This window comes from Bubalus bubalis, chromosome 1, assembly GCF_019923935.1.
Source record: "Bubalus bubalis isolate 160015118507 breed Murrah chromosome 1, NDDB_SH_1, whole genome shotgun sequence".
Taxonomy (NCBI): Eukaryota; Metazoa; Chordata; class Mammalia; order Artiodactyla; family Bovidae; genus Bubalus; species Bubalus bubalis.
Genome location: NC_059157.1, coordinates 128,301,059 through 128,319,414, shown reverse-complemented (window position 1 = coordinate 128,319,414; position 18,356 = coordinate 128,301,059). Strand labels below are relative to the sequence as shown.

At 46.1% G+C, this 18,356-nt stretch overlaps 1 protein-coding gene across 1 annotated transcript; it reads left to right on the top strand.

Moving 5' to 3' along the window:
- Positions 1-6,331: 6,331 nt before the first annotated feature.
- Positions 6,332-15,696, top strand: PSMD2 (proteasome 26S subunit ubiquitin receptor, non-ATPase 2). The gene is made up of 21 exons (XM_006056715.3): positions 6,332-6,519; positions 6,984-7,040; positions 7,493-7,657; positions 8,452-8,573; positions 8,739-8,963; positions 9,499-9,657; positions 9,800-9,944; positions 10,123-10,183; positions 10,426-10,572; positions 10,720-10,826; positions 11,024-11,151; positions 11,360-11,447; positions 12,767-12,929; positions 13,055-13,156; positions 13,321-13,466; positions 13,704-13,787; positions 13,996-14,164; positions 14,254-14,348; positions 14,564-14,690; positions 15,093-15,211; positions 15,359-15,696. Exons 1-21 carry the CDS (start codon positions 6,385-6,387, stop codon positions 15,539-15,541), a joined length of 2,727 nt encoding a protein of 908 aa, XP_006056777.1. The 5' UTR covers positions 6,332-6,384; the 3' UTR covers positions 15,542-15,696.
- The last annotated feature ends 2,660 nt before the right edge of the window (positions 15,697-18,356 follow it).

The following is an 18,356-nucleotide window of genomic DNA, read 5'->3' as shown; positions in this document are numbered from 1 at the left end:
GTCTGTCTCTTCCTTCAGTCCTGTTTTCATTTACTCATTCCACCAGTATTTACTGAATACCTGCTGTATGCCAGGTGCTCTTCTAGGCACTCATTTATTCACTCACCAGACACAGGGGACTGAAAATAAAACCCCAGAGAGACAAAAAGGTAGGATGAGGAGTGGCACAAAGTTGAGCCTGGCGAGTGGAGCATGTTCTCCGCTCACTGGTGGCCATGTCCCATCCCTGGCTGACCTATAGCTGGAAGGGTCTGCCGTGGCCCCCATGGATGCATGTAGCTGGGCCTGACACTGATTCTGGGTAACAACTTGGCCAGGGTCAGCTTGGAAGGTGGGTGGCCCTTACCCTGCAGTGGAAGGCAGCCCTGGCCAAGGTAGCACTTCACTCCCTGCAGCTCGGAGCGCTAGCCTCTGCTTGTGATGAGAAGACATGCGTTTCTCCATGTCCTCAAAGGCTTAGCGTTCCTGAGAGCCCCTCATCCCACCTACACATACTCATCAAGCCCTACCAGGTGCCAGGCACAGAGCCCACAGGTTTGGTGGCCACAGAGCCTGCCACCCTCTAGAACAAGTGAGGGAAATGGAGCGTGCATGGAATACCTCTGTATTCCAGGCACTTCTGCTAGGAGACTCATTACTTTCTTCATTCATTCATTTGTAAATTTATAGATTTATAAGTATTGGGTTGACCAAAAAAGTTTGTTTGGATTTTTTGTGACATCTTACAGAAAAACCCAAATGAACTTTTTGGTCAACCCAATATATTGATTACCAGTAATGTGCCAGGCACTGGTGATGCCAAGATGAAGATGATTCCTTCCCTCAGGTGACTCTTCTGTTGGTACTTTCACCTTCATGAACTCATCTGATCCTCACAGCAACATATGCTATATGTGCTCCAGTTTCCATTTTATAGATCTAACCATAATCACTTCACTGCAGTCAGAGACCTGGATTGAAATTGAAGCTCTGACAGCTATATGAGCTTCAGCCTGTCCCCTAACCTCTAAGAGCCTGTATCTGTAAAATGAGAACCAGAGTAAAACAGTGGAAAGGGCCCAATCTTAATTCTCTTTATAATGTAGTGTCCCCTAAGGTTTAAGTACAGTTGGGTTTATTAAATTAGGAAGGGTAAGAGTGAAGTTTTGTTAATGATTGATGGGTTCCTGGTCACGTGTCCTGCATGCTGTATCCTGTCCCAACATCAGACTGTCCCCATAAAGAGCTGTCTCTATCAAGTGACTTGGATATGTGGCTGCCTGCCAAGGGAAGGAAATCGCTGGCTCCTTGGGGAAAGTGGGCTTGGGAACTCTTAATATCACGGGAAAGCATGGCTTGAGTCTCTGCTCTGAGAACACAACTCTAGGAGGGGCGGCAGAGTGTACTGGAAAGAGGAGGGCTGTCACATCTGCAAGCCTGGTTCTGGCTCCAGCTCTGCCGCCTGCAACTGTGACGCCAGGCACGGTTTATCCCGTCTTCAGATCTCAGTAACCTTGGCCGTCTGTAAAATAAGTGGGTTGGATGAGATGCTCTCAGAGGCCTAGATCAGCTTTAATGTTTCAATAAGTGGCTTCATGGGCTTAGCAAGTTCTAGAACCCAAAGAAAAGAACTGGCTTATGAAGTTTGGATGTTGCACAGAGAATGGGATTTATAATGTCAGTGTCATGATGGAGGAGAGAGGCTTGGTATCATAAAGCCTTGCCCTTCTCTTGACACTTGATTTCAAAGACCAGCTTAGAATACTGACCAGCTGGCCACTGTGGCATTAAAACTCCATATTTGCAAAAGGTCAACATGTCAAATAATGATAATAAGCAGAAGCCCTGATTTACCAAGTCTCTTTTGCTTCAGTCTGTACTAAACACTTTAAAAATATCACCTCGTTAAAGTCCCACAGCTTACAAGGAGGTTCTATCATTGTCTCTATCTTACAAGTAGAGAAACTAAAGGAAAAAATTATATAACTTCCAATGTCAGCTAAGACACACTGCATTAAAGTCAAATTTAGAATTCAGATGCTCTTAATCACCACCAGTTAGTCCTCTAAGTCATGACAGAGTTGAGACTCAAGCATATATATCTCTTCTGGGCAATTTCATCATGCTTCCAAGTGAGGCTGTTACCAGCAGGTGCATTTCCATGGCACCCAGCTCACTCAGGCCAGATACATATGACAACCAGGTAGCTACAGGAAACCTAAGCACATGTTGAAAGTAAGTGAGGCAGCACTGTTTGTTGAGCACTCTGCAGGTGCTTGGTTCCAGAGGCAAGGCAAGGTGAACATCAAGTGACAGATGTAACCTTCACCCTTAGTGGCCTGCCAAGCTGACAAATACCCATCTGTAATATGCTTTGGTGTGTTAAAGCAGAAGAAGGAATAAAGGATGGTGCTCCTCAGTGGGTACATGACAGCAGTTATTAGTTAAGGTGCTGGGCCATACCCTACACTGTCCCATGAAAGTTGGACTAATTCCGATGCACAGTACAGTAACATGCGAAACAACATAATTTCATACCTGGAGGTACTCTGGGAATGTCATGTTGGAAGAGAGTCGCCCATTAAATAAGCACAGTGTCGGTAGACCTATCCTGACTCACAAGTGGAGACTCCTGAGTTTCTCAGTGCTGAGCTCTGGGCTCCAAAGAGACTCCTCCTAGTGGGCCATTATCATATACAAAGATGACCTGAAGATGAATGCAAAGCCATTCGGTCACTCACTTATTTAACAAATACTTGTCAAGGCCTACCACAAGCCAGGTATTAGACTGGATGCTAGGGGTACAAAGATGAATAAGACATAGTTCCTGTTCTTCTAAGAGCTCAGAGTGGAGTGAGGGAGAGGTAGGTACCAAGCAACATAGGAACACAGGGAAAGGCTTCCTACATAGGTGATACTGAGCTGGAGTACAAAGGATGGGAAAATTTGCTAGCAAAAAACAGTAATGAGCAGGGGACTTCCCTGGTGGTCCAGTGGCTAAGAATCTTCATTCCAATGCAGGGGACACAGGTTCAACCTCTGGTCGGGGAACTAAGATCCCACACGCCGCTCGGCAACTAAGCCTGCATGCCACAACGAAGACCCAGCGCAGCTGAAAGTAAATAACTGAATACATTTTTAAAATAAAAAATGGTGACGGGTATTCCATACAGAAGGAACAGCAAAGTGAAAAGGCTGATCCAGCTCAAAGGGGCAGAGCATGTTCAGAAATAGTAAAATGTTTAGGCTGATCAGAAGGAGGGAGGCGAAAGGGGCATAATAAAGAGGTTGTAACAGAAGAAAGGAAGTTGTAACAGTCATTATGAAAAAGAGGGGATTGTAACAATTCCTTTCAGTTCTGGGAATTAATGGTAGGAAGGGCCACAATGCAATCTGACTTTGAAAAATATCACACAAAGAAAGTAGCAGCCCAGTGGAAACAGTGCAGGTGTGTCCTGTCTGGAGCATTTCTAGTGTTACAGAAATGATGCTTTGGGTTGCATGATTTTCAGAGCCTCCATAAGAGCTGTAGTTCTACAGCTCAGGCCATAAGTTTGGGGGAAGCATGGCTGGTCAATGGGTGCAATTTGAAGGAAGGTGGTGAGAAGGGAAAGGTGATGGGCCTTGATTGGAGAGCAATTTGGTCACAAGGCTGGGAGTCCGGCCAAATGGTAGGAAGGAGTGCTTCTGAGAGAGCAATTTGACTGAAATGAAGCTTGAGGCAGGTCATCAATGTATCATCAAGCCTTGAGAATAAATGCGGGACATTTGCATTTGGCCAGAGAGGTTTGGGGCTTGAGTGCTTGGAGGTAGGGAGCAAGGGGCAGTCCTGCAAATCTGAGGAAGCTGGAAAATGATACTGTTTTTTTCTCCAGTTGCCAGGCAACTAGCCAGACACTTTATATACTCTTATTTTATTCTCATAAAAACTTATGAGGGAGATACTTAATTACTCACATTTCATAGAAGAAACCAAACAGAGAGGTTAGGAAGCTTGCCCAAATATCACAGCTGGTGAAGGGCAGAATTTGGTGTTTGTTCTTTTTTTTAAAGTCACAATATACTTTATTCAATGACCTAAGTTATTGGCTTATTTCCATGTTAGTACATGTTTTTGTGAAAGGCTGTATGTTCTTCCATTATATAGATGCACCATAATTAATGCACTAGTTCCCTATTGTTTTCCATTTTTTGCTTCTGACTGGGTCTTTTTTTTTTTTAACTTTTTGTTTTATATTGGAATATAGCTGATGAACAATGTTGAGATAGTTTCAGGTGGATAGCAAAGGGACTCAGCCATATATGGTTTTATTATTTAAAAAAAATATTTATTTTTTTAGGCCATGCCACATGGCATGTGGGAGTCTACTTTCCCAGCCAGGGATCGAACCCACACCCCCTGCATTTGAAGCATGGAGTCTTAACCACTGAACCACCAAAGAAGTCCAGAATTTGGTTTTAAATACCAGGTCTGTCCTCTCTAAAGCTTATGTTCTCCTACTCATCCTCAAATTTTTAATTTTGAAACATTTTAAACAGAAAAAACAGTTGAAATAAAGTACAACAAACATTCCTATACTCTTCATCTGGAGTCACCAGCTGTTAACAGCCTGTGCTTTATACCACAACATTACCCCATCTCCTCTAAGGTAATGGTGGGGATATGATTGGTATAAAAGACAAAATTTGAGATCTGACAAAAGGAAGTCATGGAAATAGGAAAGATTTAGGAAAAATATCTCTATAGTGACTGAAGAAAGCATGTGTTTTGACACGGACATCTTGAAGCCACAGAATAGGCAGAATAGCTGTGCGTGTGTGTCTCTGTATCTGTGTGTCTCAGTCGCTCAGTCACGTCTGACTTTTTGCGGGCCCCATAGATTGTAGCCTGTCAATATTTCTGCCCATGGGATTTTCCAGGCAAGAATACTGGAGTGGGTTGCCATTCCCTATTCCAGGAGATTTTCCCAAACCCAGGGATGAAACCCATGTCTCTTGCATATCCTGTTCTGGGAGTCAGATTCTTTACCACTATGTACCACCCAATATCTGTCAGCAGACTAGGGCTGGGGCAGTCACTGGTGATGGAAATGAAAGGTCATCCCCAGAATTCAAACACTGAGTGGAAAAGAACAGCTTTTAAAATGGGCATCACACCTTTACATCAACATCTATACAAATATTTAGCCAACCTTCATTCAACGCTAACTGTGCTGACCAGGTGTTTTTTGTTTTTTTGTTTTTTTAAACAAACACTTTCCGCTTTTTTTTAATGACTCAGAATCCATAAAATAGACTCCAGGCCAAATGGTGAGTGTTCCCACAAGATGAAGGGGAGCAGAGTTACTACTTCTTTTCTCACCTTCCAGATATACACAGAGGCCTAAGAGAAGAACTTTTGAGATTTGCCTGAAACACTCAAGAATTTGGGAGACGGAAAGACTGAGTTTCATTCTGATTCTATTACTTACTATGATTTTCTCTGTAAAATGGGCACAATCCTACCAAACTCAAAAAGTTGTGAGAACAATATATATCATTTAAAATAAGACCTGACATAAACTACGTTGGTCATATCCCTCCTAAGTCATAACAGGGAGAGGAAGACCAAAAGACAGATGGAGGACAAAGACCTTATCTTCTTCCGTTTTTAGCTTCAGAACTTCGCCTTAGGGCGTAGGACTGGATGTATTTTTTTCTACTTCATCTGGCTCAGCAGGTGGATTTAAGGTGGTATCCACATCCTCACAGTAATATCACAGCACTCTTCTTCAACGGGTGGTGATGGTGATGGTGATTTAGTCGCTAAGTCGTGTCCGACTCTTGCGACCCCATGGGTAGCCCGCCAGGCTCCTCTGTCCATGGGATTTTCCAGGCAGTAATACTGGAGTGAGTTGCCATTTCCTTCTTCAACGGGAGAGGAATGTTATTAGGTGAATATACCACGGGGCTTGATTTATTACACAAACTTCACAAAGACTGCAATCAACAGTCCAGTACTTCAAGAATCTCGTCCATTTGTCCCAACACGCAGCTAACTGGGGTGTCACCGTGGGTACTACTCACACTGCGGCCTCGGCTCACAGCCAGTTCAACTCCTACTGCACCGAGCGCCCCCGAATCCCAAACAGCGTTCGGGAAACTCCAGGTCCGAGCCTCTGGGGCTCCTATAGCGCATGGGAAGCTGGGAATTGTAGTTTTCTCGTTGCTCTGATAGCGAAGTCAGCGGTTGCTCGGATAGCGAAGTCAGCGGATGGGGACTCCCAGGCCTCGAGGGTGGGTGGGTCGCCGCGGAGTTTCCGGTCGCAGGCGGGCTTTGGAGGGGGAGGTGCCGTGGACGATGCACGCAAAGACACCTGGGAAACGGGGCGGTGCGCGCGCAGCTGGCCCGCACTGGCGGTGGAGATGGAGGAGGGTGGCAGAGACAAGGCACCGCTGCAGCCCCAGCAGCCCCCAGCGACGTCTCCCGGCAGCGGGGACGAGAAGCCGAGCGGCAAGGAGCGGCGGGATGCCGGGGACAAGGACAAAGAGCAGGAGCTGGTGAGGCGCGGCCCTGGGAGCTGGCGGAGGAGGCGGCCATGGGCTGAGTCACGGCGGTCCCGCAGGCCTCGGACTCAACTCCCAACGGCCCCACCGGCCCCGGGAGAGGGCAGATAGGGCGATCCTCTGGGATCCCGGCACCCCGCCTCTCTGCCCCCTCTCCCATCATCCGTTCCGCGCTGTCACCTCCGCCGCCCCTACCAGCCCTCACCACCTTCCTCACCGCCTTCTCGTGAGGTGGGCTCGGGCTGGTAATTGTCACCCCCTTTTTTCAGAACGGCTTTCAAGCAGAGCCTGGCCCAGAAGTCAGGCTGCCTTCCACCAGGTCCTCTCACTCCCACTCTCCTTGTCCACCTGGTCCCCCCTAAGGAGGCAGGCTCACTCTCCTCCTGCCCCAGGGTGATTGGGAGGAGGATGTGTTTGAGATTCCTTCTCTTGATGGGCTTCTTCCTTCAACTCTCCAGTCTGAGGAGGACAAACAACTTCAGGATGAACTGGAGATGCTCGTGGAACGATTGGGGGTGAGTCACAGTGTTAACAAGAGCCGGTGCATATACGAATCTTTCTCACTTGCCTAATTCCAGTTTGGGCAGCAACTCTTATATGAGGTAGAGAGAAGGATGGAATGTATTTTAGAGTCATGTTGCGTATTTTAGAGTCATGTTGCGTATTTTAGAGTCATGTTGCAATCATGTTATGAGGGAGGGGAGTAAAAATAGATGAAACATTTTTGTGGCTTCGTTTAATGGGAGAAACAGTTCTTGAACTCTTAACTGGGGACATTTGTTTTTGTGCCAGGCAGTGTGTGTGTGTGTGTGTGTGTGTGTGTGCGCGCGCGCGCGCGCGCGCCGGAAGCTGGACAATCCAGATAGATGAGACACAGTTACTTTCCTAGGGGAGTTGTTAAACACTTCTGTATTATGACTTAAGGGATGAGATTTCTTTTATCTGAACCTTGATATCTCCGGGTCAGGAGAAGGACACTTCCCTGTACCGACCAGCCCTGGAGGAACTGCGGAGGCAGATTCGTTCTTCTACAACTTCCATGACTTCAGTACCCAAACCTCTCAAATTTCTGCGTCCACACTATGGCAAACTGAAGGAGATCTATGAGAACATGGCCCCTGGGGAGAATAAGGTAAAACTATTCCAGAATCTGGTGGAGGCCTAGTTTGGGAATTCCTTTTCATCTAGACCATGGGGCTTATGGTGAATCAGGAAGCCTAGTAGACCTGAGATCCTGAGCAAGTTCAACAGAACTCATCATAATCAAAACACTTACGTAAGAGTGAGTTGATAGGAAGATTGTTTTTAGAAAGGATAATTTTTTATTCAGAAAGGATAATAGTTTCTGTTATTTATGTTGGACCTTGGGATTTTATTATCATGATTTTTATCAGTTTACTTTTAACCTAAATTTTTTTCTATTCTTTACATCCCATGCACCTTTTCTATTTGTTTTATCTCTAGAATATTATCCCCAACTCAGTAACTTTTCTGCCTGTTGGTACAACCCTAATCCAAGAAATGTTCAGTTCTCACCTGAACTACTGCAGCAGCCTCCCAACTGACTGACTCTCTTCCTTTTTTCTGTGACTTCCTACACAGTTTGTCTTTCATAGAGCAGCCATAGTGATCTTTAGAGTGTGAATCTTTTCTGCTTAAAACTTTTAAATAGTTTACTATTGCAGTTGGAATAAAATTTAGAGTCTCCATCTTTCTCTGCTCTCCCCTGGCTAGCACCCTCCAGTCATGTTGGTTCAAAAGGGAGATTGCAGCAGGCTTGGGTAATATAAAATGTTTTAAGCTTTTAACATGAGATTGGTGATATAATTAACATTTACTTTGGGGGATAGTGACAGTGATCTTGATTCCATAATGTAACATTCCCCTTACCCTGAATTTGACTTCAAAGGACTGATTTCTTTGTAGCGTTTTGCTGCTGACATCATCTCTGTTTTGGCCATGACCATGAGCGGGGAGCGTGAGTGCCTCAAATATCGTCTTGTGGGCTCCCAGGAGGAATTGGCATCATGGGGTCATGAATACGTCAGGTAAGACCTTTTCTTCTTGGGAAGCTGAAGGGGTTCTGAGTTATAGTCCTGAGGTCTGTCTTAGAGTACCAGTGTATCGAGTTTCCCAGATAGTGAATTCTTTGACCCACAGGGAAGTGCTTCCCGTGAAGGTCTGTTTCTCTAATGGTCTGGGCCTGTCCATAGGCATCTCGCAGGAGAAGTGGCTAAAGAGTGGCAGGAGCTGGATGATGCGGAGAAGACACAGCGGGAGCCACTGCTGACCCTGGTAAAGGAGATTGTCCCCTATAACATGGCCCACAATGCAGAGCATGAGGCCTGCGACCTGCTCATGGAAATTGAACAGGTGGATATGCTGGAGAAAGACATTGATGAGAATGCCTATGCAAAGGTCTGCCTCTATCTCACCAGGTAAGTGAGCAAGGTAGCGAAGGGTGGCAGGCCTACCCTCTCCAGTATTTCTTTCTCAATTGTGACTCCTTTATTTTCAAAGAGTGTCTGCTTCAAAAATAGCAATCAAGCTGTAGTTAATTTGTTAATGTCTGTGAACTTCTTGAAGACAGAGACATCATGTCTCCTTAGTAGTCCCAATAACTAGTGTAATGTTTAGTGTATAATAGGCATCCAATACTTTGGCCACCTGATGTGAAGAGCTGACTCATTTGAAAAGACCCTGATGCTGGGAAAGATTGAAGGTGGGAGGAGAAGGGGAGAACAGAGGATGAGATGGTTGGATGGCATCGCCGACTCAATGGACACAAGTCTGAGTAAACTCTGGGAGTTGGTGATGGACAGGGAGGCTTGGCTTGCTGCAGTCCATAGGGTCTCAAAGAGTCAGACATGACTGAGCGACTAAACTGAACTGATAGTAGGCATCCAGTATCGGGTAAGTGAATTAAACAGGGTAAATGAATATCTGATTGCTGTATTATTTTTACTTTGGTAGTTGTGTGAATTACGTGCCCGAGCCTGAAAACTCTGCCCTACTGCGTTGTGCCCTGGGTGTGTTCCGGAAGTTCAGTCGCTTCCCTGAAGCTCTGAGATTGGCACTGATGCTCAATGACATGGAGCTGGTAGAAGATATTTTCACCTCCTGCAAAGACGTGTATGTAAGGGAAAAAGTGGGTGAAGTGATAAGCTGATGGATGGGACATGTGCATGAGGGAGGACATGTAGTTTCTGGTTAGGGCTTGAAGGGCTATTCTAGTCGATGGGGGCTGAGCAGATGTGGCGGCTGTCTCCCACAGGGTTGTACAGAAACAAATGGCATTCATGCTGGGCCGGCATGGGGTGTTTTTGGAGCTGAGTGAAGATGTGGAGGAGTATGAAGACCTGACAGAGATCATGTCCAATGTGCAGCTCAACAGCAACTTCTTGGCTTTAGCCCGAGAGGTGAGATTCTTTGTCCTTACCCATCAAGGTTTTTTGGTTTTGATTCCACCTGGCATTTTACCTCCCTGATGCTTCTGACTAGACTCTCCTTGGTTAGAACTGCCATTCAGTGGGATAACAGAAGGGATGACTAAGGGAGGACTGGGGGAGCAGTTGTGACCCTCTGACTTCTCTTCAGCTGGACATCATGGAGCCCAAGGTGCCTGATGACATCTATAAAACCCACCTAGAGAACAACAGTGAGTGGACATCTCCATGTGTGTGGGGATTGGAGGATTGTTAACTGTGCTTCTTGTATTGAGTGTTGGCTTGGCCCAATATGCTTGTCCTATAGAGCTCAGAATTCCCACATGCTTTTTCCCTATGTCACTGTTGGGGGCCACAGATAGAGGATTCTAAGGGGCCAGCTCAGAATCAGCTGTCATGCTATGTTCCTTTCTTGTTCTACTCTAAACCTTCATTTTTTTCCCCTCCTTTGCAGGGTTTGGGGGCAGTGGCTCTCAGGTGGACTCTGCCCGTATGAACCTGGCCTCCTCTTTTGTGAACGGCTTTGTGAATGCAGCCTTTGGTCAAGACAAGCTGCTGACAGATGATGGCAACAAATGGCTTTATAAGAACAAGGACCATGGTATAATTCTGTTCCTCTTCTGTGTAATTTTGTTCAATCTTTTTGTCCTTCTAGGTGCATGTGTTATAAGGGATTCCCGAGGCAGTTCTTTATAACAGTTTTTCAAGGGTAGAGCCTAAAAGACTGATTGGTTTTTCCTTGGTATAGGAATGTTGAGTGCAGCTGCATCCCTTGGCATGATTCTGCTGTGGGATGTGGATGGTGGCCTTACCCAGATTGACAAGTACCTGTACTCTTCTGAGGACTATATCAAGGTTGGTCTGGGCACAACCCACTAATGCAGACATCCCCCTCCCATGTGCTAGGGCCCTCTTAGGGCCTCCTTTTCACTGGTAGGTCGGCCCAGTTTTTGACTCCAGTTAAGGCAGATGCTATAATGAGGCCCATGTGGCATCCTTTGTGGTGAGGAAGGTAGAGTAGCCCAGGTGAAGAATCTGTTTGCATTTTGTAGTCAGGAGCCCTCCTGGCCTGTGGCATTGTGAACTCTGGCGTCCGGAACGAGTGTGACCCTGCCCTGGCACTGCTCTCAGACTATGTCCTCCACAACAGCAACACCATGAGACTTGGTTCCATCTTTGGGTAAGGCTTCTTGCTTCTCCTTTTGATAGTACTCAGCCTGTAAGCTCTGTGAAAACAGAACCGGGCCCCTCCACCTTTGTATAGCCAAAGACTACCATTGTGCTTATTTGGCTCTTGGTGACTGTTGAAATGACCAGTTCTCATTTTGTTTCTTCCTTGTCTTATCCTCGGGTGTGTGTTGGGGACTGTCTCTCTTTGGCTTTTGTAGGCTTGGCTTGGCCTATGCTGGCTCCAATCGTGAAGATGTTCTCACCCTGCTGCTACCTGTGATGGGAGATTCCAAGTCCAGTATGGAGGTGAATAGAGGTTGTTGATCATTTAGGGGAGTTAGGAAAGGTATTCTGAGTCCTTCCAGTCTCTCGTAAATAGTGGGGAAAAGAGTGTGTGTGTTGTGGGGTAGTGGGGGAGGGGAGAGAGTGGGGATGTGTATCATTTCAGTGAAATTGCTTGGAATTGGGTTTCTAAGCCTCAGGGGACATTGAGGCTAAAGAGTTAATGTTTTAGTATTGAGTTCCAGCCCTTGGGATCCATGAGGAAGTATCAGACTAGAGTGGGGAGGAACTTTATCCAGCTTGGGGTGGGTATGCTGTTTTAGTCATTAGCCAACCTTAAATTTTCTTACTTGTGTAGAATCATTTTCAGTTCAGTTCAGTTCAGTCGCTCAGTCGTGTCCGACTCTTCGCGACCCCATGAATCACAGCACGCCAGGCCTCCCTGTCCATCACCAACTCCTGGAATTCACTCAGACTCACGTCCATCGAGTCAGTGATGCCATCCAGCCATCTCATCCTCTGTCGTCCCCGTCTCCTCCTGCCCCCAATCCCTCCCAGCATCAGAGTCTTTTCCAATGAGTCAACTGTTCGCATGAGGTGGCCAAAGTACTGGAGTTTCAGCCTTAGCATCATTCCTTCCAAAGAAGTCCCAGGACTGATCTCCTTTAGGATGGACTGGTTGGCTCTCCTTGCAGTCCAAGGAACTCTCAAGAGTCTTCTCCAAAACCACAGTTCAAAAGCATCAATTCTTCGGCGCTCAGCTTTCTTCACAGTCCCAACTCTCACATCCATACATGACCACTGGAAAAACCATAGCCTTGACTAGACAGACCTTTGTTGGCAAAGTAATGTCTTTGCTTTTCAATATGCTATCTAGGTTGGTCATAACTTTTCTTTTAAGGAGTAAGCGTCTTTAGTGATGGATAAATAAAGTGTGGTGGCTAAAAGCATAGGTTTTAGTCAGACCTCAGTTCAAATCCTGCCGCCTCTGCTTACAGGTAGTGTGAACTTGGACTTGTGACTCAATCTCCTTAGGCATCCTTTTTCTTGTCAATACAAGGAATAACAGTAGAACCTGTTTCATGGGGTTTTTGTGAAGATTAAATGTTAATAGTATGCAAAGCAGTTGATGTAGTGGCTGCTTGATGCTCTCGTCATTTTGGCCTGTCATCAGAAGGGGGTTGTTACCTAATGTGGTTTCAGTGGACTCTAGGAGTTGGCTATCTTGAATCAAGATAGGTGAACAACTATTTTAACAACTTACTTAATATTTGATAACTTAATACTTAATGTTTAATAGCTTGATATTTAGTAATGCTAAGTATTGATTTTGCCATTTCTAGGTGGCAGGTGTGACAGCTCTGGCCTGTGGAATGATAGCAGTGGGCTCCTGCAATGGCGATGTCACTTCCACTATCCTTCAGACCATCATGGAGAAGTCAGAGACTGAGCTCAAGGACACTTACGCCCGTTGGCTTCCTCTTGGACTGGGCCTCAACCATCTGGGTGAGAGAATGTCTCTCTCTTTGGGCAAAAGACTGGTATTAACTGGATACAACAGGGAGAGTTTATGAGTCAGGCTGTGCTGGAAGAGAGTATCTGTCCTCTGACCCCTTGAACCTCTCCTTTAGGGAAGGGAGAGGCCATCGAGGCCATCCTGGCCGCTCTGGAGGTTGTGTCTGAGCCATTCCGCAGTTTCGCCAACACACTTGTGGACGTGTGTGCCTATGCAGGTCTGTGTGTTTGTTCCTCCTCAGGGACATGTCACTTCTTTCTTGGGCCTCCTTTCTTAGTCATCCTGAATTGCCTTAGATTCTTTAGCTTGTGTTCCTAGAGGAAGCTTTTCCTTGGTGCCTTCTCATCTCTTCCCTTTCTTTGCGTGACCACCCTGCCCCAGGCTCTGGGAATGTACTGAAGGTGCAGCAGCTACTCCACATTTGCAGTGAGCACTTTGACTCCAAGGAAAAAGAGGAAGACAAAGACAAGAAGGAAAAGAAGGACAAGGACAAGAAGGAAGCCCCTGCTGACATGGGAGCACATCAGGTTCTGTGGGCAGCTGAGCACACTCCAGGGAGGCTCTGGGAAAAGATAATATGGATTTGGATTTGTTTTAGAGCCTCTCTGGGCATTGCTGAGTGTTGAAATAGCACGAGACAAGGTTCCTGCATGAGGGGTCAGGGTGTGCCCCACAGGACAGCTTTTTCTTCTTAGATGGCTTGAGTCAGGGGTGAGTTTTCTGTTCCATGAGCTTACTGGGCTTTGCTGGCTCTTCTTTTGCAGGGAGTGGCTGTATTGGGGATCGCCCTTATTGCTATGGGGGAGGAGATTGGTGCAGAGATGGCACTACGAACCTTTGGCCACCTGGTGAGTATCACATGAAGATTGAAATGTATTGGTTTTGATGCCTAGAATTCCCCCAGGAGATTTCCCTGATGGGTTTTCTCAGTCGGGAAATGGTCTTTCTGCTGCACCCTTGCTACAAAACTTAAGGCCCCATCTACCCATCTGTCTGTTCTTGTAACTGAGCTTGTTCTTTCTGCTTTCTATGACACCCTTGTTATTTTATCACCAGCTGAGATACGGGGAGCCTACGCTCCGAAGGGCTGTGCCTTTAGCACTGGCCTTAATCTCTGTTTCAAATCCACGACTCAACATCCTGGATACCCTAAGCAAATTCTCTCATGATGCTGACCCAGAAGTGTCCTATAACTCCATCTTTGCCATGGGCATGGTGGGCAGTGGTAAGTATTGGTCAGAAAGAAATCTTAGGCATCTTGGGGGAAGGGTTGAAGCCCTTTTTTCAAGCCTCTGTAACACTTAATATTTCCAGGTACCAATAATGCCCGTCTGGCTGCGATGCTTCGCCAGTTAGCCCAGTATCATGCCAAGGACCCCAACAACCTCTTCATGGTGCGCTTGGCGCAGGTAAAGAATAGATCTGTTCTCCTTAGAGTGCGTGTGCCAGGGGAAGTGTCTGTGTGATGGAAGGGAGACATGACGCTGTGTGAAGGGAAACCTTAAATCTGGCCTGGAAAGAAGGATGTGAATGAGTTGTGAGATTTGTGTGGCCGAGTTAGGTGATTTCTCCTTAGACGTGACTTCCCCACCTCCACTTCTCTCTGTATTTTTTCTTCTCCCAGGGCCTGACACATTTAGGGAAAGGCACACTCACCCTCTGCCCCTACCACAGTGACCGGCAGCTTATGAGTCAAGTGGCTGTGGCTGGGCTGCTCACCGTGCTTGTCTCTTTCCTGGATGTCCGCAACAGTGAGTTCCCGTCAGGAATCTTCCCTGGTGGCACAGAGTGCCCTCTTTCCACCCCTAACCAGGGCCTCCTTGGTAATTTAGGAACGAGACTCAAGTTAACTGTGTACTCCTCTGGGTTTCTGAGGTTCTTTGGGCCTCATGAGACTTCAATCTCTCACACTTTTGATCTTAACCAAAGAGATTTCTTTTGAAGATGAACCAAGCCCATTTTCTGCCCTGAGGGGAAAAGTGATTATCCGAGTCAGGTGGTGGCATCTCCAGTTTGTAGTAGGATGTCTGTGGGGAGGGCTGTGGGTTCAGCTGTACAGCTGAGGGGTTAAAGAGTCAGGGCTAGAGTGGGGTCCCAAGATTTAGGCCTGCTCTGCTGCCTTTAACTCTATTTGTCCTGTGTGCTTCCCTCAGTCATCCTAGGCAAGTCACACTATGTATTATATGGACTGGTGGCTGCCATGCAGCCCCGAATGCTGGTCACATTCGATGAGGAGCTGCGGCCATTGCCGGTGTCTGTCCGTGTGGGCCAGGTGAGGGGCTGAGCAGAGGGGAGGGCCCAGGCTGTACTCCAGAGCTTGTAGAATGCATATATGCCATTTCTCTGAAACTGGGATGGGCACTGGGTTGCTGTTGCACTCCTATCAAGAGTCCTTCATCTCAGTTTTCTCACCCTACAGGCAGTGGATGTGGTGGGCCAGGCTGGCAAGCCTAAGACCATCACAGGGTTCCAGACACACACAACTCCAGTGTTGTTGGCTCACGGGGAGCGGGCAGAATTGGCCACTGAGGAGTTTCTTCCCGTCACCCCTATTCTAGAAGGTTTTGTTATCCTTCGGAAGAACCCCAACTATGACCTCTAAGTGGCCACCAGAGGCTCTGAGCTGCAGCTGATATGTCAGCAGGTCATGATTCCTGCTGCCAGGGGTGGACACTGCTCCAGACCTTTAGGGGAATCCAGACCTTCTTTTGTTACTGAGTGCGATAACTTTGTTGAATAAAGACCTTTATCCCCAGGTCCCTCTGTGTCTATTTTCTGGGATATTGTGGCTGGAGGCCACACTGGGGTGGAGAGGGGATATGAGAGGGTATTGTTTGTAGCAGCTCTGAGCCTGGGCTAGCAGGAAGGCTGCTGTGAATGGAAAAAGCCAAGCCCCTTTTCCTTCTCCCTTCTTTCCTAATCTTCTTAAAAAGTGGTTAATCTTTAAGGGGCATGAACTTTGAAAAGCTTATAAACGTCATGAATCTCCTTTTAGGAGAGATATGTATACCAATTTTTACGCAAACTCTTACAAATAACTTTCCAAGGGGTTTGTAGATCCCAAGCATCCCCCCTATTCCCACCTGCCAATGCACACCCACCTCAAGCCCGTCATTCCCTGGCTTTGGACTAAGGATCTCTGCTCTTACGAGGCAGCAAAGTTAGCTCCACTCTTCCTAACTTGACTTCTGTGCTGCTGAATGAAATGGACATCTTTACCTCCTATAACCCTCTTGTCCTTTTGGTGAGGCTGCTAGTTGAGGGATTTGATCATGTTAACATTTACCTCTAGGCTGTTCTTGCAAAAATGGTGCAAGAAAGCTTGACCCTGACCTTCCTCTTTAGTAGAGCAATGGGAAAGAAATGGCCTCCTTCCTGGAATGTAATCACTCATGATCTGTAGTGCTCCTTCCTGGTGGGGCTGGTATGAGTATAGCTACAATACCAGTAGGGGCCTGGACCCCTATGGATGCAGTGGAGGAGAACAGATGGCCCTGTCAGATAATTGCTACCATTTATCCAACACTTGAACTGTGGTTTTACCCTCTGAATAGTAATCGGCACTTAATAGGTCATCAACAAATGGCCTAGTAAAACAACAACAAAAAGAGTACGTACTCTATATTTCTAGTGACAGCAGATCAATGGTTATCTATAGATGGGAATGGAGAGAAAGATGATTCTGAAGGAAGAAAACTGTTGAGAGCAATGGAATTGGTCAGTATCTTGATTGTAGTAGTGGTGGTGATCATATATCTGTCAAAATTAATCAAATTGTACTTATTTATTTTTTTGGCCACCCAGCTTGTGGGATCTTCATTCCCTGACCAGGGATTGAACCCAGGCCCTCAGCAGTGACAGCACAGAGTCCTAACCACTATACCACCAGGGAATTAATTCCTTGTATATTTTAAATATGTGCAGTTTGTAACAAAGTTTTCAAACATGAAAAAAAAATAGTGATTGTAAAATGAAAACATAAAAGGTAATTCTCTTTCCAAGTCAGTGATTGTACTTTAAGAAATTTTCGTAATGGCTCTTAACCTTTCACATTTAATGTCATTCAGCAATAAATAAATGGAGACATTGTGCTTTAGACTTTCTAGTTTGTGGGTATATAAATAGAGAAAAACAAATCCTATCCTCACAAAGCTTACAAGAAGAAGAAAACAATTGTGTTAATGTTGCGATCAACTCTATACTGGAGTCTAAGCAAATACTCTGGGATCACTGAAATAGGGCCTAAGTGCCTAAATAGGTGAGGGAAGATTTTTCTTTTTTTGATGTGGACCATTTTTAAAGTTTTTCATTATTTTGCTAGGGGGCTGCTTTGTTGTGTATGGGCTTTCTCTTATTGCAGAGAGTGGGGGTTACTCTTCCTTGTGGTGCTTGGACGTCTTATTGCCATGGCTTCTCTTGTTGCTTAGTGGGGCTCTGGAGTGTTTGGGCTTCAATGGTTGTGGCTCTCAGGCTTTAGAGCACACGATCAGTCGATGTGGTGCACACGCTTAGTTGCCCCAAGGCATGTTGAATCTTCCCAGACCAGGGATTGAACCCTGCATTGACAGGCAGATTCTTAACCACTGGGAACCAGGCCGGTACTTTTAAGTCTTTACTGAGTTTGTTACAATATTGTTTCTGTGTTTGTGTTTTGGTTTTTTGGCCTCAAGGCATGTGGGATCTTAGTTCCCTGACCAGGGATTGAACCCCCTGCACTCTGCAATGGAAGGCAAAGTCTTAACTACTGGACTGCCAGGGAAGTCCTGAGGGGAGATTTTTGAGAAAACATTCTTGAAGAAAGATAAGTTTATCCAGAGGAAAAGAGGGCAGGATACAGCCAAAGGAGTAGCAAAAGCAAGAAGGCAGACAAGCTACTTGCTTTCAGAAACCATGGATAGTTTGATTCAGCTAAGTGTTACATAGAGTTAGGGGAAACTGTGCTAGGAGCTAGAGACACAGGCTTAGATCAGGTTTAGAAGAGCTTTGTTAAGAAATTGACAGTGTCTCTCTATGGGCACCAATGAATGATAACAGGAAAGGGACATTCTCAGCTAGCTATCTCGGTGAGAAAGCTCACCATGGAGGCCTGGAGACCAAGTAAGTGAAATGAACTGAATTAGGGCAGTAGAAATGGGGAGGGCGGAAGAATTTTCAAATACAAAAACAACAGGACTTGATTCTGATTCAAACACCAATAGGACCTGATGTCTGATGAGATGTAACATAGACAGGAAGGAATGTAAGATGAAATCCAAATTTCCTGCCTGGGCACTAATCACTGAGAAAGAATACATGCGCAAGACACATTTGGGGGCAAAAGGCGGACACTATTCAAGTAGGGAGAGATGACACATTTTTATCTAGACATACATAATTTAAGATGCCTGTACGGTGATCAGGCAGGCTACAGTCCATGG

What these genes read in the sequence shown, in the direction of transcription:
- PSMD2 (XM_006056715.3), top strand. Translation starts at nt 6,385, where the DNA reads ATGGAGGAGGGTGGCAGAGACAAGGCACCGCTGCAGCCCCAGCAGCCC. An exon ending in GTCTGCCTCTATCTCACCAG is followed by an intron (nt 8,964 to 9,498) that starts GTAAGTGAGCAA and finishes TTACTTTGGTAG; the next exon opens with TTGTGTGAATTACGTGCCCG. An exon ending in CTTCTGAGGACTATATCAAG is followed by an intron (nt 10,827 to 11,023) that starts GTTGGTCTGGGC and finishes TGCATTTTGTAG; the next exon opens with TCAGGAGCCCTCCTGGCCTG.